Source organism: Agelaius tricolor, unplaced genomic scaffold, assembly GCF_023055355.1.
Source record: "Agelaius tricolor isolate 1412-34295 unplaced genomic scaffold, bAgeTri1.0.p SCAF_16, whole genome shotgun sequence".
Classification (NCBI taxonomy): domain Eukaryota; kingdom Metazoa; phylum Chordata; class Aves; order Passeriformes; family Icteridae; genus Agelaius; species Agelaius tricolor.
In genome coordinates, this window is record NW_027269276.1 from 3621715 (window position 1) to 3644773 (window position 23059).

Genomic DNA, 23059 nt, shown 5'->3' on the forward strand with positions numbered 1-23059 from the left:
AGATCCCTTCTTGGCTGAGCATCTCCTTGCATCCTGTTAGAATCTCTATTCCTTTGCACTTCTCAGAGATATTTAGGCACAGGGAGTCACACAAATGCCTGATGGAAAAGACAGATGAGTCAAACTGTTGGAAAGTTCCCTGGGCAGCAGCTCAGATTGCTCACTCACTCCTCAGGCTTTTTCCTCCACTAAATGTCAGATGTGTCACTGATTTAGCAGCCACTGCCTGAAGAGATTTGATTTGTGCCACCATTGCCATCACTGATCTTCTTGGTTAATTCCTCTGCTTAAGTGATAACAGCAAATTGTGGCAGAGCTGGTCATGGAGCATCTCTGTGTTTTCACAGGATGGAACAATGGCATTAAGTGAAAGTAAAGCCAAAATTAAGAGAAAATTCAACCAATCTGAAGCAGCAGTTTCCAATTATGCAGAGAGGTTGTCTTTTTAAAAATTTATATGAAGTAGCTGGGTCTCTTACAGGCACACTCTACAAAACTAAACTAAAGTGGCAAACAACTTTGAGTTGAAAATAATCAACAGCCTGTAACATTGTCCTTAAATTTAACACAGAACACCTCCCTGCCTGTTCTGCAGGGCCACAAAAAGGCTGACAAAGCAAAGGTCAAATAACACAGACCAAAACACTGAAACATCAACCCACCATGAGTCCCCCTCTGACTCCTGACCCAAATCACATTATGACAAATGTAAGGAAGAGGAAAATAGAAATTCCAGCATGTCAGAAGCATTTTGGCTACAGTATATTGCTTTTCCTATCAGGTTTATAAAATGTGAAGCAAATTCTACCTGGTGTTAGGGTTCAGCATCTCTTAACTTTCTCACCTGGAAAAACTTGACCAAGCAGGTTTGATTCCAGCAGTAAATTCCTGCCACACCAACCTCACGTTATGATTTGGAAATGGAAATCAAAACCAATACCAGTGGTTTGGGATAACCCAATAGCTGGAGATAATATCTTTCAAAACCCAGAGTTTTTCCTAGTTGAAGAAAAGGTTGCCTGTTATTTTGTTGGTTGCAGAGGTAGATCAGGAAAAAGAATTTTACCTTTTAAACTATTTAGATTTGGAGTATCAACAAACATCTTTTATTTCCATTGAAATTTAAACTCTTCTTTTTAGAACATTGAGACACCCCCATATTTGCAGTGCATCTTTAAAAAGTTATCACAACTGACAAGTGTGTCAAAACCAGGAAACTGAAATTTTGATGTACTGGAAGCCAACCCATTTTGAGTGCCATTCCTCACTGCTCAGATAAACACATCAAGTTTCAGAGAAATCAGATCTTCACCACTGAGAGTTTTAACAGCAATACTGCTTCACTTAATGGAGCCTGAAAACATACTTTTTCTGACAGAGGCCATTTCCAGTGGAAACTATTTTGCTGATCACTTAACCATCTTCAGACTATGCTGTGATTTAGACAGTACTTTCAGATACTTTCTTCCCTGTTTTGCAATATATGGAGAATGTGTGCTTTTTTCTCAGTGTATTAAAAATGGAGGATCTCTTCAGAAAGTCCCTCTCTTTCACATAAACTCTCATTCTGACCCATTTATTTAAGAGAAAACTGGGTTAAAAGTATGAGTGATATTTTCATTACAAATCAATCGTATGGTTAAAGAGAAAAAGGAACTTTACATACACTGAGGGGTATCATTTAAATATATATGTGTGTGTGTGTGTATATATATATATATATATATTTTCCATTAAAGATTTAAATGGGTGTAAAACAGTTTTCTTTACTAGAAAAGGGTAAAAGTTAAGACATACCTTGGTCAAGTGCCAGGCTCCAAGGACAATTATGAGGCTGAAATCTCAGGGAATTCCACTTTTCTGTGTTGCTTTATACTCTGCCTCTCCCACTACCTGTGGCACTCCACAACCACTGCTGGTCCCCACGTGCTGTGTGCAGCTGGAATAAGGAATATGCCATGCTCTGCCATCATTTCTATGATCAGCATGAAAGAGGTGAATTTTTGCTGGAATGAAAAATTAGGTTCATTCTTTGAACCAAAATTAGCCCAGTCTGAGAGCAAGGTATTTACAGACATTAAGTCCTTTCTCTTGGACAGTGCAGCCTTAAAAACATCAGACAGGAAGAAAGAGAAACATCTGCATTGATTTTCATTGTTTAATACTCAAGAGTGAAAAAGTGTAAAATCACAAAGCTTATACCACCACAAAAAATGCAGTTTCATTGCAAATGACCAGAACACAAGCTGCCTGCAAAGTTTCACACAGCTGACATCAACAAACCCAGGTTCAACATTCTGACCGTCTTTTGAAACACCTGCTGTTCACAAACACCAGCAGCACAGAGCTTTCCCTATCTCACAGATCCTTCTTGATCTTCTATGCTCTAGTTGCTTCCTAGACCAGTGGTTTACACATTTGAAAAAACAGTGCCCCACTTCTGGTCTATATCAGCATAGAAATACAGAGTTTTTACCCTCCCCAAAATACTAATTATATTTGAAAAGCGTTTTGTTTATTCCAAACTCAGCGGTAAATTTGTTATTTCTATTTAATAAAAAGCATAATATGAGCAAGCTTCAGAAGTGCATGCTGACTGAGGGTGTGTCACCAATCTGCTCAGCCACAGGATATAATCCTTATGCAGAAAGTGATCACCTTGGGTGAGTTAGTACACCAGGGAGTAGGTTATGTTTGCTCTCATTAGTAATTCATGGACCTACAGCCCCAGTTCTGCACATGCAGCCACGAGCGTGCTGGATATGACTGTCCACCTAAAAACACTCTGCTGTCTGAAGGGAGAATTATCCAAAAGTTACCATTATGTCTAAATGTCTCAGGTTAATAAGAACTAAGTGGAAAATGGGTTGCTTATATTAAAACCTTTTTAAAACTTGAATTTTTATATGTGAGGCAACTTTGTTTTTACAGCCTTTCTTAATGCAAAGGAACTGTGCCTGAAATGTTAAAATCTTTTTAAAGTCATGCTAATGCACATTTCCAGTACTCTACAATAACCCAGCTTCCCAATAATTGATTAAAATCCAGCTCTTAAATAGAAATAAAGTTCACTGAACAAATTTTTCCTCCAGACTATGTATCAAAACAGAAATGTATCTTGGCATAACCTACTGCATCTGACAGTGATGTGCAAAGGAATTTCTGAAGAGCTGTTGTTGCCTCAGTGGAAGCAACACTGATTTTTAATTTTTTTAAATCCTTCAATTTTATGAGTCACTTGCTCCTCACTGGTTTATTCCCTCACCTTACCTTATAATCCTCTCAGCAGGTGAAGATAAACAGAACAGTTTTGGCATCACTGTTCCTAAGGAGCACCTGAATCTGTCAGAGATTCCACAATGTATTCATAAATGGGCTTGGCATTTTAAGTAGCTTCTTGTTGGTTGCTAAATATATTTTCTGCAGATATTCTTGTATCTGCTTTACAGCAGATATGGTAAGTCTTGAATAAAATTCCAAGAAAACTTACCTCATTATTTTTACCTCTGCTACTTTCTACAGACCTGACTTCTTCCTTCATGCAGTTATTTGACACTTGAAGTACAGAATCTGATTACTGGCAGTATGGCATCTAGCTGGAAAATTCTGGCTTATACATGATTATTAAACACAGAGATGTTGCCACCTTTAAAATGATACAGTCAACTAAGGAAACAAAAGTATAGGATGAGATTAGAAGTATTACAATAATTAACATCCTATTTATAAATGGAAGCACAAGCTCTTTTCTGAGCATATAGAAATAATTTTGAAAAAATATTATCTATTACACAGTGAACAGTATAAATAAGCTTAGATTACATGCCTTTAGTGCTTCTACACAACTCAGTTTCCTATTCATTTTCCAGCTGTTGGTGGAACTTCCAATTTCGACAAATGATTCCAGACAAAATGAGGAAAACATTCAGAAAATTTTGCAGTGCAGACAAACCTCATGAGTTAATCTTTGGAACATTAATAGCTTTGTACAGTTTCAAACTTAGTAAAACTAAGGCACACATGGATTAAACTGTCCTATATCTGAGAGAGCAGGGTATGTCAGTCAGCACGGAGCTTCTCAGCTTTGCATTTACATTCATAGTATAAAGCAGCAGTCAGCTTTGAGAAATCTACTTCTGTTAATAGTAAGGAATCTTGAAAGTGACTTGTCATGCCAGACTAAGATAGTCTAACTGGATTCTAAGATGGATCAGCACACACAAAACTAGGCTTACATAACCACAGGAAGAAAATCTGGGAGTCAGCACAGGCCAGGCTGGCGCTGCTCAGCCACCCCGAGCCAGGTGTGTGTCTGCTCTGCAGAGGTGGGCACAGTGAGTGAGTGTGTGCTTGTGTTTGTGAGTGTGTGTGTGTGCAGAAACAGCAGCTTCTCACCTCTGTTTGTTACTTCCATACGTGTCCAGTATGGTATTTCTTACCCCAGTGACAATATTTTGGCTGCTATTTTTGTTACTGCCAGCACTGCCCAGGTCAGGCCAGCCAGTGGTGCTGTGCTGGCTTCCAAGCTGAACTTATAAAGTCACTGAATTATAAAGTGAAATTATGTCCTTCATTCAACCAATGTGCAATTCAAGTGAAATTAGCTTATTTGCAAATGATTTAAGTAGAAGGCAACTTTGGCCTAAGGCACATGTTACATTCAGAGGGAAAAAAAAAAAAAAAGAAAGAAAAACAAATTCAAATCTCAGGTTGGGTTTGCAGGGGGAGTGATTGAAAAGGACATCTTGTTTGTAAACAAAGGATTATCTGGGAATGAGCTGACACACAATGATCATAAGTGTCATCAATGTCATTTGTAAAAGTTTCCTCCTAACAGGACACATATCAGCTAATTTCACTGTGTTAGGAAATTAGGCACTATGTAATCATGTTTGACACTTCACACTTGCCTTTAGCAATACCTAGTATCAGGTAACCCATGAACTGCAAAGTAAGTTCAGGTTGCTAATGTACCCAGCCACTGAATCTGTAAGGAGATCTCCTTACCTCAGTGGGAACACTATCCAGTCTAGTTTTTAAATTTGTTTTCATTTTAGAGATATTAAATATACTACTGCCTAACCATAAAATTCACTATTTCTCATCTGGAATACTGTGAGAAATTCTTACCTCAGTGTTACCTCTTTCTTTTTGCACTGCATTCAAGCTATAAAAATAATGTCATTTTTGTCAATTCTTGCTATGCTTAGTTTGATCCTACAGGATCATATTTAATTTTATAGCTGTAATAACTGTCTCTTATAATGTATGCATTAGGTATTGCATATAGAAAGCACAAAGAAATGGAACTGAAAATCAGCTACTACCACTCATTAGTCTCATATTCTGTTAAATTTGTGGTTAGTAGCTTGAGATTCAAATAGAATTGCATAGTAATATTGTAGTAACCAAGTACAATACAGTATTAAGAAAAAAATAATTTGAAAAGTCCTATTCAAGCACACATTTAATAGTTGGTGTGCTATAAAGCAAACAAAAAAATAGAATACTTTGAATTCCCCAGTAGCAAATTCCTGTTTCTATGGGTGGAAAAATCTGAAAATATTAGACACAGAACTCTGAGGAAAAATATTAATAGCATGATCTCTCCCAAAAATAAAATTTCCAATAAAATAAAATGTGCTGAAGCTTAAATTCAACACTTCTCAGTCCAGCATTAATAATCTAAATAGTTTGAGTGTTTCCCCATCCCTTTTTTTCTCTTTAAAAAAAAGGATAATATAAAATAGGTATAAACAAACTGCTATGTAGGCTTCATCAGAGAGTCCTTTCAGAACCACTGTCCATCATTATCATTCTCCTCATCATCTTCCTCCTCATGGTCCAGGTAGACAAAAGCGACTTTCTTCTCTTCAGAAGTATCCGACCTTTGGCCGACCGTTCTTTGCAACTGCACAGTTTGATCAAAAAATGACTGTTCCACCACCTTTTCACCCTGATCTTGGGAAAAACTGGAGAGAACGTAGCCACTTCTTGTGCTTTCATTTCCTGCAAGCTGGTTGCTTTCAACGATGACCTGTGGCTGCCCAGCAGAAGGTTCTTGCTTGCTGGACACCAGCCTTGCCCCTTGCTGTTCTGCACTCTTCACTGCAGATGTTCCACCCAGGTTGGAAACATCCATTTGGAAAGTGTAAGCTGTTTCCCTGGAGCCTACTTTAATATGCTTCACAGAGCTGCTGCTCTCAGAGGACTCTGCTATTTGTGAAAGATCTTCCACCACTCCAGCAATGGGTCCTGAGAAGATGATTTCCTCAGCATGAGTTCCTGCAGGACTTATTTTAACGTGCCTGAAGGCTCTTGAGCCTCCTGAAAAGGTCTGGTCTTCCAGTTCAGTGATTTCTGTGTGCTCAGAGACAGGCCCCTGGTAGATGATCTCTTCAGCTGTCATAAATCCCTGGGGACCCATCTGGATTTGTCTGACTGAACTTTCTGCCTGTGAGAAGTCCCTCGTGCTGCTGACCTCCACTTTACCAGAGATGGGTCCTTCAAAGATAACGTGCTCAGTGTGAACCTCTTTTGGGCCCAGCCTGAAGTGCCTCATTGATCTGCTGACATCCACAGCCCCTTCAGCCTGGGAAAGGCCATCTGAGCTATTGAGTGCCAGAGAGTCTGAACCCGACCCCTCAAAAGAGACGTCTTCAGTCACTTGCCTTGATCCTACTGTGACACGTCTTGTGGTCCTGCTGAAGTCTGTTGAGACCTTCTGAGAAAGATTTCCAGAATCCATCTCTTCTACAACTGTAGTAATAGGGCCTGTAAAAATAACTTGTTCTGTGGTTTGGATTTCCTTGGGGCCCAGTTTGAAGTGCTTCACAGATTGGCTGAATTCTGACAGCCCCTCTCTCTGAACAAGATCTTCTGAGGCACTGAGCTCCAGCGTTTCAGAACCAGGCCCTTCATACAGGACCTGCTCAAACCCCTGGACTTCTGCTGGGCCAACCCTGACACGCCTCTGGGACTTGGTCTCATCAGCTGAGTGTGATGAGTGAGAGGCCTCTCCATAATCTGCAGTTTCTGAAACCGAACCGTCATAAACGACCCTTTCAGTGGTGTGATAGCCAGTGCCACCACTCCGCCTCGTTGTGGAGGAGCTGTAGATCTCTTGGTCAGCAAAAGGAGTGTATTTGTCACTGTCTGAAGAAACTTCTACACTGCTCCTATCCGAGCTCTCTTTCTTCAGCGAGTGTAATGTTGCCTTCTCCTTCTCGCTTGTGATTACTTCACCAAGCTGATCTACATCAAATTCATCAGTATTAAGGGTCTGGGACAGATTGACTTCAGCAACGATGGTCACTGAGCCCCCCTCCTCCTTCTGATCAACTTTTTTGATATCAAATGCCAAGTTACTAGCATCCACTTTGCTGTCTTTTGTTAACGCAGAGAGCTCCTCTTTCACACTTTCTGGGAGACTGTCCTCCAACTGCTCCAAAGCTTCCTTCAATTGATGTTTAGGGTCCTTTGTTTCCTTGGATAAAAGCCCTTTTATTGAAGTCTGAAATTCATGGGGAATTTTAATTTCTTTTTCAATAACAATGGATTCAACATGGGATCTTTCACCTTCAGGATGCTCTTTTAAAATATGGGCACTTGCTTCCTCCCCCACCACTTTGTAGGTTTCTTCTGGAGACCTCGCACCTTCCTCTCTCTTACTTTGTGTGCCTTGCAAAAATTCATCTTGCCAAGAATATTTAATAGTTGATTCTTCTTCAATATGAATTTGCCCATAGACTGAGTCATCATCTTTTTCATTAATAATAGGATGCTCATCAGGAACAGATACAAAATATTTCTGTTCAATAGGTGAGTCATCTTCCTCGGTTACTTCTTCCACATGAGTGAAGCTCTCATGGCGCGGTTTCTTCTTTTTGACATCTTCATACGTGAAGGTGACGTTTTGTTCCTCCTCACCATAACGCCTCTCCCTCTCAGGGAATGAATCCTCCACTTCTTCTACTTGGAAAGGTGTTGAAAAATCAGTCCTTTCATCGGTGGTGTAATCCAGTGGCTCCTCTACAATCTCCACATTCACAGACACGTTCTTTCCGCTCTCGCTTCCTTTCAGGCCGTGATGGACAATATCTTCTATCTCCTCTTTGGAAGGAGTCCCCTCAACGCCCTCTCGAATCACTTTTCTAACATCCTGGTTTGATAGCTGTCCTAAGTCACCTTCATCAGAAATAGCTATGTCTTCTTGAACTTGAGACTGCACTGTGAACTCAGTCTTGATTTTCCCTTCATCTTCTTGTTCTTTCTTATCAAAATAGGTCACTTTGGTGTCTGTTGACATCTGTGAACTAGAAGAATGTGTGAAACTTTTAAGAATGTCAGCAACAATATTCTCTGCTATGCTTTCAGTTGGCAGAGCTCCCATTCTATGGTTCCCATCCCTAATTTGCTCTTGATCTTCCAGACTGGACTCTGCTTCTGAAATCCTCACTTGGCGAGTTTCAGCAGACTGAGTTACCTGTTCATCTGTTTCTCTTCCTATGGAAGTTTTAACACCTTGTACCCTTATTTCTTTATTTCTCTGAGGCCCTTTGTCAGGAACAGGCCTTTCAATGCTGATTGGTATCTCAATGACGTCTTTGCTTCTTGATTCCAAGGTCACAGTTGCATCTTTTTTGCTTGATTCACTTTTCAAAGTTCTTGCAGCAGAAATATCACTCCCTGTTACCTTCTGGCTAACTTCCTCATGGATATATTTTTTCTGCTCGGTCTTCTTCCCAAAATCAACATTTTCTTCTATAAAAGATTTCTCATCAGTTTTCTTTTTCTCATCCTTTGTTTGTTTCTCCAGCTTATCTTTTTCTTTCAGCAGAGATGTCTTCTCATCAGTTGGTTTGCTGCCTCCTCTTTTGTCTTTTAGCGTGGTCCGAGTTTCAATTATAGTTTCTTCATATTTAGATGGTTTTGCATTGGTAATCAGCTCATAAGCTGGAAATCTAGTGAAGCCTGGTTTACTTCTTTCAGCATCAGGCTTGTGGTCCTTGTCTGATCTTTCAGCATGTGTTGATTCTTTTGAAAAAGATACTGTGGATGAAGTTGTAACTTCTGTTTTCTTCCTTTCTGGAATCCTCTTTTGCTGCATTTCAGTGCTTCTCCAGCTACCGTAGTCTGGAGTGAATGTTCTTAGTTCTTTGTGGTCTGTTACAATCCTTTCATCCTTTGTGACAGTGGTTGAAGGGCGATATGTTGAACCAAGCAGGTCCCTTCCAAAAGTTCTTCCCCCCGTTGTTGTGTGTGATCCAGCGTGCGTGGAGTGGGCTGAGTAATGTGCAGAGCTGCTCATATTTGTCACTGGCATTCTGTGCCTCGTGTCAGTGATCCTGGGAGCTGGTGAAGCTTTACTTCTATTACTTTCTTGATAAGTAGAGTAAATATCAGTGTAGTTATACAAAGTGTTTATAATATCTGCAAAGAGAACACAGGTGACCAAGCATTAAAATAATGGTTTGTATTTAAAATATCATCAAATGGAGGGCATGAACTATGAAAACATGCACTATTTTTATGAAATAAATAATGTCTTCATTTTCAGTGGAGCTTTGTAAAGGCATTCCTGTAGGTTTTGCTTGTTAATTAAGTCTGTGCATAAATTACATTAAAGCTGAAAGCAAAGCTTTTTCTCAAGTTGCAAGATCTTGCTAATTTTACCTGTTGTGCACTACTGGGTATTGTGGCATTTGTTGAGGAATGACACTTTTTGTATTTATACTGATGTTCATTTACAACTTCTTATTAAATAATGTATGTTAATATCACAGGCTGGGTTTTTTGCTTCATTACTGAAGTTTCTTAGTTCCTATTGACATTTAATGGCACACTGCCAACACATACTAGAAGCTGCAAACACACACACAACCCTTCATAGCTACACAGTAAAGCACAACAAGGGAGAGAAACAAAGAACCTTTTAGGCTCTACCTATAGAAATTAATACAGTGTGCCAGGAATATCTGACAGTTAAGACCAACCAGTACTGCACCACTCACATCTCTCACCCCTAAAAAGCTACCACATCTCCTCTGACTTTTGGCACTGTCTCCTGTATTATTTCTGTAATTCCTTCCCTATTCTGTGAATATGCTGAGCATTGTCTGCAGAAGTACTGGATAGTCCAGATCCAAACTGTGCTGCCCAGATGCAGGCACAGAGCTCACAATTTAACAGCACAGGCAGATCTCTGTGAGCATTTCAGCCTGAGCCTCTTGCATTTCCTGCTACACACACAACCTTCAAATGTCTTCTGGGACTACAGTAATGACCCTACATTGTTAAACTCATGAGTATTATCCAGATTAATTCTGTTACTAATTGCAATGGCCACAGCAGTCACAGTGAAGGTCCATCTTATCCAAAATCCTGTTTGCAGGCACCAAGAGTAGATACACAGGGAAGAGTATAAGAACAGGGCAAATAAACAGTGATACTTCCCTTGTACACTCTCACAGCCTCCAGAGATTTGCAGCTCCTAAGATAGAAATGGCATCTTTATGTTTAGTAAGTCTTTGATTTGTCTTTCCTTACTCTGCTAAGATATCTCTTTAAACCCATGTGAACTTTTTAACACTCACAATGCCTCAGGATGATGAACTCCATATTTTTAACTACATGTGCTGTTAAACACCTCTTGCTTTATACTTCAGAACTCTCTTAAGACCTATGGGCACCCAAAAGTCCTTTAGAGCTACAAAATATCACTCCCTACATCCTCCACTCAAGCCATGATTTTATAAGGTATCTCACATAGAAGAGCAATATGTTGATTTAAAATATTAACACTCAAAACAAATTCAATATTCACTTTGCAATACACCCATAAAAATATACATCAGGAACCGTATAACATAATAATTTCTAGTTGTATTTAATTTAAATCAAAATTAATTTTAAAATATTCATATTTTACCTTGAGGCAGTTTCCCTGCATACTCTTCTCTCCATATAATCCATGGCTTGCTCTCCCCTTCTAACAAAGCTCTGCAAAACACAAAGGGCATTTAATTAAAATACTGGGAACAATAAGCATAATATTTTACATTTAGAAGTCTTAGAAATTGAAAAAATTATCCTGTAGGAGAAACCTGGGATAGTGGAATGTGGCAACAAGTCCCATCCAACCTGGCCTGGAACACTTCCAGGGATGGGGCAGCCACAGCTTCTCTGGGCAAGATGTTTTACAAAGAAAATGCAAAAATGAAAAAAAAAAAAAAAAAAAAGACAGCAACCTTCCTGTTTGTAAAAGAGTAGTAAAGGTGGTGTTGAAGTGTGACATGAGGAAACTGTTACAGGAGTATTTGCAAGTTCTATCATTTTGAAATGAAAAATGAAGGAAAGTATAACTTCTGCTATCAAAGACAGTGCTGGAGGAAACAATTTACAGTGTTAAATTAATTATTCCTAGTCCCTATTCCATTGGAAATCAGCACAACACATTTCACAAAAAAAGGAGTAGGGAAATTCTCTGTGTCAGAAGCTGCTTGGTTTCCTTTAATGCCATCTCTGTCTGTCCCTGTCCCTTTTGGCAGTGACACAGCTCCCACACTTCCAGGAAGCGCCAGGGCAGCAGCCTGGAAATGCTACATCAGGTCATTCCCTGTGCAAGGCAATGCTGCAGGCAGCACAGTGACTTGGTGGGTTTGTGCTGCTCCTACCAGCCAGTGACAGCATTTCTGGGTTTGGGAATGCCAGATGTTCTGCACTGATAAGACACAGCTGCAACATCAAAGCTGGCAAGAGTAAGGCTGGAGGACTGTGATAGCCGAGGCTTCTGACTCCCCGGGGCAGGAGCTGAAAGCCACTTAGGATCGGGGTACAAACACCTCTGCTGGACATTTATGTCAAAACTAACAAAGCAGGTGTTCTAAGCATCACCTGTATATTTCACACTTCCCATGACTGATCACTTTGGCACTAGCAAAATATCATTAGCAAGGTTTTCTTTGCCTTGATGGATTTGTCTAGATCCAGAAAAAAAGCTGGGTTAGAACTACCTAAAACAGGCTCAGAGGGGCATCTTTCCTGCTATTTTGTGAGTTGAAAAAACCCACAGTAAAAGCAATTTATCTTTCTCCAAGCTGAGAGAAGCTTCAGAGGCATTAGATCCCTTCAACACATGTAATGCTCCCAAGACCAAACATCTGATCTGATGGAGCCAGTGAGTGCCAAACAAATTTCTCTGAGAGACCTGCCAGAGAAGCTGGTGGTGACGCTGCAGAAACACATCCAGGAGCTGGCAGTGAAAGTGTTAACCATGACGAAGGAAAGCAGGAATGTGGGGAGTTTGACCAAGGATTTCTGGCTGCTGTTAAAACAACAGTTGTTCAGTTGCTGCAGCAACGTATGAAGTCACTAAAAATAAGTTCCAGGAGGTAACTGTATATGGCAAAGGGCAGCAGCCCACAGAAAAGCTGGATCTGAAGTGTTACTACTGAAAGTGAAAGGCAAAGCTTCCTGAAACCTCTGTAAAACTGGACAGAGAATCAGAATTTCACTGGGCACTTTATAATATGTATGACCTCACACTTATCAGAAACCCAAGAAAATGTTAAACAGAGCTTGGCTTACTAAACTGGCACGAGAAAGGGCAGGGTACTGTACTGAGCCAGCAAACTCAGCTTGTGCTTGTGCTGCTCAGCTTGACCATAGCTCGAGTTTATGCAAGTCATTTTGTTTCTCTATTCCTCTGCATCCTTTCCTAATAATAGCCTCTTGGTAGTAAAGTCTGCTTTTAAACTTAAACTGCCCAAAGAATTAATTTCAACTGTATGAACTTCAAAGCACTCATAGTAATAGTAAAAAAAACATTTCTCCAAGCAGCACTCTTCTAAAAAAAATAACCATGTCAGCTACTTCCTGGAAATCAGGTCCCAAATGACATATACTCCTATTTTGTTAACACTTAATTTAAGTGTTACCAGAAAATAATCCAACTGCACCGTTAGCTCATCTCATTATTAATGTCATTTATCTAAAGTTAGCAGGGACATGCTCGTCAGCCTGTGCTGGATGACAACAGAAACAACCAGTCCATGAGGGCAGGAGGAGGAGATAAGGTGGTTGGGGTGGGGAGAGAGAACAAAAGGATGTAGTGCAAATTTTATTATGGGCATTCAGGACAGTAATGACTTCATTGCAACTGCAAAAACAAAAAAACAACACTACAACATCTCAGATGGGGCAGTTGGCCAGCAAGCCATAAAAACTCATCCTCTCTATCGTGAGTATTTGCTAAGGAGTTACAAAAAATCCCACCTCTCCAGGAAGTGGGGTCAAGGCCATTCCACATCCTTTTTCCATCCTCCCAGGACGGGAGGATGAGGAGTGTGAAGAACAGCAGGTAACTGCATGTTAAATTCCCCAGGTGTTGAACACTCAGCGTGTTCTCAAAATAAAACCCATACAGGAGTGGAACCTATTGGATGGTACAAGTTATAAAGGGGAAGTAATGAGACTGACTGAAAAAGCTGTGGTGAGTGGCTCAGAGGAGCTTTAATGCTGGTGATAATTCTGTGAGAGGAAGGCATGGGAAGGGTCAGAAGTGTTGATGGAGGAGCACAAGTCAAAGTTCACCTGGCAAGTGTGTTCAGAGATCCTAACAATGACCAGGGAAATAAAGTTGTGTAGCCTTTGGTGCTTCAGAATGCAGGGTGGTAACCTGAACAGAATACTTGTATGACAATCGAATTTCAAAGTGAAATATTTTACCCTTCAACAACATATTTTAGAGAGGACAGAAAAGCTCCTGAACCTATTGGTACAGGCTCTGGGCAGCCTCTGCTATGTGAAGAGAAGTTTCTGCTAGCTAAGGAGAAAGGCCTGAGAGTAATTCAGATTCTAGGCAGGTTTTCTATCTCTTTTTAAAATCAAGATTTTTACAGGGTGACTAATTCACCACTTCTCTCTGGAAATAAAACCTAAGCATAGTTAAGTAGCTGTGGTTTTGAAGGGTTCCAAGGACACAGAACAAAACTGTGAGACACTTGATAAATATTTACTTCAACAGTGAGAAAAGGGCTTAGGAATGAATATTCCCATGAGGTGTAACTCCACAAGGCCACATATTTGTGTTCCTGAGTGAATCTCGGCTCCCAGAGCAGGAAGGGTGAGCAGAGTCAGAGAGGAAATACACTTGGACCTTAAGGAAGGGTGTTCCTTGCAGCAGTGATCCTTCTTCCCACTCCAGGAGCAATGGTGACTAATGGAAAGAACTGACCTTGTAACAGAACTGCAGGAGTTGTGAAACAAAGACAAAACACAGGGTGGGAGATAGAAAGAAGGCTCCAGCTACCACACCCTTAACCTATAGGGCCAGGAGGAAAGGAAATGCCAGGGCCTTGGTGGGAAGCTCTCCATGGAAAGTTCAGGATGCTGGACTGAATGGGAATAGGTGCCTTTTGTTTCCAGTATGCATGGGCCAGGGTATCTGCCAGCATCCTCTGTGAAAACCAACTGAAGCTGTGCTCCCATGCCCTTTTCTCCACTGGTAAAAAGACCTGGGAGAGGAACAGGATTTGAAAAAGCACATGAGTGAGCTGTCCAGAATTCTCCTACTTGACTTTATGGACTGGGTCCCCTCCCACACAGGGTTGACAGCGACACACAAGAAGAAAGGAACTATTTTCTTGAATAAAGGGAGAAAAAGAAGAGAAGGGGAATAGGTAAAACTGCATAAATGTAAAACCACAAAACAATAGCTTTTCAGCTTCTGATATTTTAAATGAAGTTTGTTTACTGGCATTTGGAAGTTTTTTATCTGTAGGAAGGCCCATTCTCTTATTCTTATCTCATCTTCAGTGGGCAGATGCTCATTTTTCCACTGACATCTGCCTTGCCAAGGCCATCAGTGACCCAAGCTGCATTCACATCCATCAGATGAAGAAATCCTATGGATTAAGGAGCTTCTGAACTGGACAACAAACACACTGCAGGTGATGCTGAATTGTTCTACTTTCATTAACCAGGACAGGGAATCCTTGGACAAACCAATAATGCTCAGATAATCAGTGATACAACTGTGGAGAAATTCCAGAATTTCATGGGCTTACAAGGTTTTCAAACAACTGAATACCTGGGAATTATCATTCCTAGTTCTGGATGAATACTAATCATCAAAACAACTCTGATAATTCTGTTATTGTGACAGTGCCAATCCTGTTTTGCAGATGAATAAACCAAGGGAGAAAGTTTAACAACAGCAGTGAAAGTCAACAACAGAGATGGGATTAAATTCAGAAGAATCATATTTTTTAGCAAAGTTAACAGAATTAACACACACAGAAAAGGATCACAACTGGCTACTACTTCCACAGTAATGCTCCAGACACCGCTGGCTTCCCAAGGATCACAGGGATCCCACTCCAACAAACATGAAGAAACACACTGTTGCTTATCAAGTGACTGCAGATCACTTGTCCCCCACTGTCTGTGATTTTATCTCCTCCAGAAACCAGCCTTGGTCTGTGCCTCCTTGCAGACAAGGCATCTTGAACAGGCTGTTGGTGCTCCTTCATGAAGACATTCCCTGCTCACTACTCCTTATCAAGCTACTCAGAAGTTATTTCAAGTTTCCCATATTTTCAGTTATGCAACTGAAATTAAATTTCAAATGCATCAGTGGATTGATAGTCCTCACCCATAACTCAGCTGGTGCTATCTTTATCCAGACTTACTGGTTCACACTCAGGACACAGCATTAAGGCTTTATTTATTAAATATAATATATGCACAGAAGCATATACTATATTTAACTGGAAATACCCCATCTATTTACACAGGTTGAATATTAATAATGCACCCAGTCTAGACAATCTAATGTCAGAGGCAGTCTCCTCAAAAAAATACAGAAGTAGCCTGACACTAAATTTTCACAAATAATCCCTTTCCTCAATAATAATTGCACATCTCTCTGTATTTGAGGATCAGTATCTCAATGAAAGTTGTTGAAAATATTGTGCTATTTGTAGAAAAAACACATCATCTTTACAAGAAGGAAGGGTCTTCCTCCAGTTCATCAGTTTTGGATTATTTACGATTATTTTCATTCCAAATCAGTTTTGTGCCACGTACATCATGATTCTTGGATTTTCAACCCCACAACTACTCAGTTGGTAGAGAGAGGTACAGTCCTGAAGATTCATTAGCAGAGATGTGGTTTGCTCTTATCTCACACTTGATCTAAACGTGTTTTCATGACAAATCAAGGATGGAGAAATCCAGGACTTAATCAAACAGACTTTTGTGTTATCTTCCCACTATCCTACAACTGCACCAAGGATGGGGAACTCACTGCTAACATCAGTGCTGCAGGTGGTCACTAATCAACATATTTAAACAATGAAATGTGCCATGTAAGTTGATGGCAACTACATAACCTCAAGTTTTATTGATTGCAATTTAGGGATATTGTCTCCTCAGCTTGTAACCAAATATTGCCCCAAAAATCCCCATCAATCTAATATCCACTCGACCAGGACTAAGAAGGTTTCTTACATGCCACGATATTTGTACCAAGTTAATAGGATTCCTATTAATTATATTGGCTTTAGAGCCTTGAGACTCCCAAAGTCACTGTTTAAATTTTAAATGCTGGAAAGAAGATGAATGGGGCTCCCATATCTATAAAAAGGGATTTAAATTATCCTCTGTCTAGACAATAGTGTGACCACAAATCTTACCTGTAGGTTTCAATTTCAAGGATGAGGCCTGCTTTCACCTGCAGGAGTTCTTGGTAGTCCCTCAGGTAATCTGTGATTGACATGGTCAGGAACTGCTTTTCTTCTTCCAGGGCATCAATTATTCTCTGAACATAAAAAAATTATTTTTAGTTTTGAAAGAACATAAAAACAACACTTCAATGCCTTAAAACATAAAAATTTTAATTAAAAAAAAAGATACAAAAATACATCAGTGCTCTATCACTTCAAAAACCAGAAGAAATCAGCTCCATGACCTCCTCATATACAAGCTGAAATAAATTGTTCCTGAAGCAAGTTTTATGCTAAATTCATTTTATTCCTTACTAAGCTGGTTAAATTATTTCAGTCAAACCCATTCAGATGCCCTGTGCAAAAGTTCATAAGCACACATTGCAAGGAAAATACACTTCTTCATAAGATTTATATGTGACTCATTTGGTCATTTTAAGACACACTTAAATCACACTTGAGATCAGAATTTCAGGAATTGCTTTGCCATGAGAAGCTAATCAGTATTTTCAGTTCCACAGATGTGTGGGTTCAAACCAGTTTTGGAATTTGAGCATCTGAAGACACTCACAGTGCCCACAAGGTAAAAGATGAATCTCCATTGATTCCTTCAAGTTTTCTGCAGGATTTTGACACCTGCTTTGAGGCCCACCCAGTTCTGTCCTAACTGCTGCTCAGAAGATGGATAAAAGACTGCTCATTTTCATCTCAATGGCTATATATGACCTTATGCAGCACAAATAAATAGAAAAGGTTACGTGTATTTAAACTAAATGGCAGAAGGAAGAAAAGAGTAGAAAGTGCTTTAATCACTGGTGTTGCCTCTCACATGAAGGGTGAATTGTCATATATATATAAAATGACAATTATATATTGTATATATATATATAGATATACCAAATCTAACCTTGCTAACTAATGCTATAGATTGCACTTTGTTCTGGGGGCTGGGAAGACAGAAATTAAATATCAACAAAGGCCCAATTCTGTTTTGTTCACATCACTCTGCACAATGCAGGAACTCTGAAATGTCATTTACAGAGCAAAACCTCATACACATGTACAACACTGAACAGGAATTCACAACAGTGTATTTTAGATTTCATGCTGAAAACTGCTTTGCAATCAAACTGGAAAATCAAGGCACTGATGGTTTAGTTTTAAAAAATTCAAAATATATCACTGATAGGCAGCAAGTGCTCCAGTATCACAGTATGTGCAATAGCATAAAAATGAAGATACAGCAGGGGACTCTGCTGTATATGCCAGCATGATGTGCTAGGCAGAAGTAAGAACTAAGAATATAAAGTGCTGGCATGTCAAACATTAATAGTTTTGGGGTTTTTTAAGTAAAACTAAAAAGAAAGCTCTATGCAGGAAGCTGCCTCTATTTGCCCATACACGTGGGTACAGTTCTCTATATAACACATGAATTTCTTTCTTCATTTGCCTTTGCAGCTCTTGCTAAATGATTACACTGATGTTTCCCCTGACATGACAATCCTTGCCTACAGTCTTCAGTGTACTTAAAATTCCCCTTTTATGGCAGAAGACAAATCATATCTGCATATCTGAAAGAGCACCACAAAGCCCTCAGCAGCCTCCTGCAGACCCCAGTGGAGGCACCATCCCATGGCCAGGCAGACCCTCAGCAGCTCTGAGGGAACAATCCTGGTCAAGGACAGCACAGACACAATGGAAAATCCCGAGGTGAGAAGGCAAGAAAAGTACAAGTACTGTTTTTAAATGGAAAAGGCTATCCAACAGGAATGGCCAGGGTGCAACTGAACCAAGAGTCAGCAGAAGTGCAGAAGAAAACCAATCCCTAAGAGCTCTGATACAAAAGTTAAATGATGCAGATGTTTCTTGCCTCCACAGTTAAACTCAGAATAACCTATACGTGTGCAGAGCTTTAAAATGCTGTCCCAGAAAAATCCATACAGGAAATTTCTACACAGGACTACAGAGTATGGGGAGCTCTGAAAGACAGGGGCTGTTCAAACCCATCCAACAACACAGGAGCTTCAGTCCCTCACCCTGGATTCTGCCCATGGGGCTGGAGAGCACTGGGGATCCAAGAGCTGGAGTTCATGATTACCATAAGGGGGCACAGAGCCCAGCCAGCTGTGCAGTAGTTCCAAAGGAATTCATTCCTGTGGGAGCAGACACTCTATAGACTGGGTGGCAGACACCCAGCCCTCCATCACTGATGCTCAAACATAAAGCAGAAGACAACTGGCCTCAACTTCTGTCTCCAAGCACACCAAAAAGCACAGAAACCAACCCATCAAAGTCCAGCAGATTGTGAGCCAACAAACCCATTTTGCAAAAAGTAACCTCTGCTTGGTAGATCTGGTGTTTTCTTCACACAGGACTCTCTTGGAAAGATCTGCTTCCCAGCCACATCAATCACAGCCCCCAAATCCCTGTGATGTCCTGCTAGGACTAAGTAAAGGAATAGAAACTGTTTTCTCACCCTTCATGTGCTCCTTTCCAGGCAGCACTGGGAAATTTTAGAAGGGCAGCAGGGGGGAAAGAATTTCCTTGGGTTGTCCAAGCTGTACCTACTGTGGGAATAGAGGATTCCAGGCCCCAGCCCTTTCCATCTGGAACTATTTACTGATCCCATAGCTCATTCATGGCTCAGCAGGGGAGGAACTCACCCTGCACTTGCCTGGCTTGAAACTGCTACACAGAGAAAGGCACACGACATATCAACATTAAATGTGCATTTGACAAGATGTTTTCTCCTTCTCTCGAGCTCACAGCACTGACACAGGAACTGATCCTAAATCCACTCTTATCAGTTAAAAATATCTGCCTCATTTCAGAGCAGCAGGATGGGCCATGGATGGTTTTACATACAAATAATTCAGGGTTTTCAAACCACCAGGAGTTTTTGCATCACTATTCTCATGGCACACAGCTAAAATTATGGAAGTAAGAGATCTACTGAGTTCATCCCTTTAGCACTCAGGACCAGCGAAAATTTTCCAGTGTATGATTTACTGCCTGCCTGGTTCAGCTGTATTATAACTCCAAATACTTTCTTCTATTTAACACTGCTGAAAGCTTCAGCGAGGATAAGGGCAGTTCAGGAGGCAAAGATGAACATATAAGGCAACTGGATGATATATGGAAAATATGAATAAATCTAATTGCCATTGCAGCTGCAATGAACAATAATAACTTGACTTTAATCTGTACATACATATCATTTCTACATGACACTCTACAATAAATAAGCATGGAATTGATGCTTTTTAAAGAGCAGTTTAAAACCCATGCTGAACATACTTCAACCAGTAAGAGAAATGAGAGAGAAAAAAAAAGTTTTGATCCCAAGAACGGAACCTGAAACAGCTGCTTCTACGCATTCCATAATTTTTCTTCCTGGATGTGAGGAAAATATTTTATTTCTCATGTACAGGAGACTGGCAACTGCAAAAAGGCCTTTCTCATTAAACCCAAACACAACATCCTTCAGAATTAATAAACCTTATGACATATTTGAATATATATCTAGATAATATTCCATTTCTGGTGAAAATGGTCAGATATTTTCAACACACTTTTTTCTCCTTGTATTACTAAGATTTGAAACTATTTTTCCTGTAAAATCTAAAGATGCCAAACATTCATGAGAGTACCAGAGAAGTCTGCAATTTTGGTGTCAAAATAACAATCCACTTTGGAGCATTGCACCAGGACCATTCAAGAGCATCCATTGATTTTGATTATTTGACTTCTGCAATAGACTGCTGTCGTCTACAACGGGTTTCTCCAGTTGCCCTTTCAAAGCAAATTCTTTAAAAATACAACCAGATACAGAGATAACTGGTTTAAAAACACCTCCCTGAGCTGAAAAAGTTAAATAGAAGCCATTCTCACTGACTGTAGAAGAAAAACTTGTGGCATGGGACAGCAAGCTATACAAAATGCTCTCTTTACTCTATATTTAGAGGCCTTCAGTTTGAGCAATAATTACTCTCCTTATAAACCCCTAATAAAAATACAGACAGAAAGAAGGTCATGTTTTGGAAATCTAAGAAACTTTAAATATAAAATGGAAAAAATGAAGAGGTTTATTTCTTCTTTACATTTTCAGTAGGTTTTGCCTGTTGGATAGATTTAATTAATGAGGGATTTACATATGTCATCTTCTACAGCTTTGGGAATGTTTACATATGTGACTGTCAGAATGAATTGTCCTGTCAAAACCAAAAAATAATAATTATTTAAAAGTTAAGAGCCTTTCCAATTACTTCTTACATACCTAATCTGTCTCAGTTCACAGCATCTGCAAACTATGCAGCTTCCAAACAATCCAGCAGAGTACAAAAACCAGACACGCACACAGCCACAGGTCCCAGTCCCTTCCCAGCTGCCAACATCACCATAATCTGCACAAAGCTGGGCAAACACGGGGTTCGGGCACACACCGAGCTCCAGCAGGGTGTTAATAAAGGGTCTAACAACGAACAAAAGAATTGTTGCCCTCAGGAAATGGATGGATGGGCTGCATGATCTAATATGTGCTCTCCACTCCGAGCTGGATGAGCGGATACTCCGCTGTTCCGGCAGGAGCTGATCCCCTCCCACACACGGGGGATCACACATTACACGGAACATCACCCTGACACAAACAAACCCCCAGCTGCACATGCTCTAGCCCCTGTTTGACACCTCCAACATCCACCTCCAACATCTTCTCGCCTTTACACAAACTTTTCTTAACTACGCTGGGGACCACAAGCTTTTCCCGAGGCTCAAGGCACACTGGAATAGGCGTAAATCAGGAAGAAATTCCTGATTATTTCTGTGATGGGGACAGGCCACCCTGAAGCCTCAGGGCCGTGTCCCACGGTTCGTTTGCTCCCAGGGATTGCTCCGTGTCCCAAGCGCTCCTGCCAAGCCTGCCAGGAGCCTGGCAAGGCCGTGTGCCCGCTCCATGCTCTTGGCCACCTGCCGAGGGCAGGTTGGGAAGGCAGCACCTGTCACCGGGATGATGTCCTCAGGGTCACTGTCCCCTTTCTGAGTCACACCCTTCGCTCCCCAAACCCCCAGGGCTCTGAGGGACTCCCCGCCCCACACAGAGAAGGGCTCAGCAGCAAAAGGCTCCTTCTGGGCCACCTCCTGCTCCAGCCTGGGGAAATCCCACTGCCAGGAGGGAAAGCGGGGTGGTAAAGCCTGGACCACACCGAGTGAGAGCGGCTTTAGCAGCTCCCGGAGCAGAGCGAGGAGGAGGGACGGGAAAGTCGGGCTCACATCGCGCCATGGATCAGAACTGAAGGGAAAACGCGAGGGCCAGGAGCGCCAGGTGAAGCGGGAGAGTCCCGGGAGCGGGGCCCATGTGCCACCCACCTGGTACTCCTCCAGCTCGGCGCCGTGGCGATCCTGCAGGGCCAGCATCTCCTGCTCCAGCCGCTCCCGCAGCGCGACCAGCTCCTGGCCCTGGCGGTGCAGATCCTCCAGGTGCTGCCGGCACTGCCGGCTCTCCTCCCGCAGCAGCTCCAGGTTCTCCCGGTTGCGCTGCGCCTCCTGCTCCTGCAGCACCTGGATCTGCTCCTGGTAGCGCAGCAGGGTCTCCCGGCAGCTCTGGTTGAGCAGCATCTCGTAGGTCTCCTCCAGCTCCTCCAGGCTCAGCCCGGCCAAGGGAGGCGGCAGGGCGGCCAGGTTCAGCCGCAGCTCCCGCATCTCCACCGCCTCCCGCCGCTGCCGCTCTGCCATGTGCCCGTGCTCGGCCTGCAGCTCCAGCAGCAGCTCCTCCAGGGCCACGCACTCGCCCCGCAGCCGCTCCAGCAGCGCCTGCTGCCCGGCCAGCTCGGGCTCCAGGCGCCGCCGCATCCCCAGCACCTCCGCGCCCAGCGCCCGCAGCTCCTCCAGCTCCCGCCGCAGCCCGTCCCGCTCCAGCTCCGCTTCCAGCTTCGCCCGGCTCAGCTCCTCCAGCTGCATCCGCAGCCAGGCCAGCTCCTGCTCGGGCACCTGGAGCCCGATCAGCTCCTGCTCCCGCAGCTCCGCCAGCTCCCGCGCCAGAAAGCGGTTCTCCTCCTCCAGCTCCCGCACGCGGGTCACGAAGACCCGCAGGCGGGAGTTGAGCTCCTGCAGCTCCCTCTTCTCGTCCCATCCCGGTTCCCAGCGCCGCCACATCTTGCCGGGCCGCGGGGTCGGGGCACGGTGGCCCTGGGGCTGCGGGCGCTGCGCGGCTGCGGCGGGAGCTGCGGGGTGTGCGCGGCTCCGGGACAGGCCCCGCCCCTCAGCCCCGGCCCTCAGCCCTGGCCCCGCCCCCGCGCGCTCGACCCCGCCCCTGGACTCCGCCCTTCTGCTCCGCG

At 42.2% G+C, this 23059-nt stretch overlaps 1 protein-coding gene and 1 long non-coding RNA gene across 4 annotated transcripts; one reads left to right on the forward strand and one right to left on the reverse strand.

Moving 5' to 3' along the window:
- Positions 1 to 2144: 2144 nt before the first annotated feature.
- SYNM (synemin) lies at positions 2145 to 22953 on the reverse strand. Of its 3 annotated transcripts, XM_071441257.1 has the most exons (4): positions 22092 to 22953; positions 16698 to 16822; positions 10931 to 11001; positions 2145 to 9432 (listed from the first exon to the last, which is right to left on the reverse strand). In XM_071441257.1, the coding sequence occupies exons 1-4, from the start codon at positions 22875 to 22877 to the stop codon at positions 5792 to 5794; spliced, it is 4623 nt and encodes a 1540-aa protein (XP_071297358.1). In that variant the 5' UTR covers positions 22878 to 22953; the 3' UTR covers positions 2145 to 5791. The 3 variants fall into 3 exon arrangements, with proteins under 3 accessions (XP_071297358.1, XP_071297359.1, XP_071297360.1); XM_071441258.1 differs by lacking the exons at positions 16698 to 16822; positions 22092 to 22953 and adding an exon at positions 11250 to 11629; XM_071441259.1 differs by lacking the exons at positions 16698 to 16822; positions 22092 to 22953 and adding an exon at positions 11106 to 11225.
- On the forward strand, positions 12612 to 20807 carry LOC139596754 (uncharacterized). Its single transcript, XR_011681440.1, has 3 exons — positions 12612 to 16370; positions 17249 to 17310; positions 18186 to 20807. It is a non-coding gene; the product is annotated as an uncharacterized lncRNA (long non-coding RNA).
- Positions 22954 to 23059: the final 106 nt, after the last annotated feature.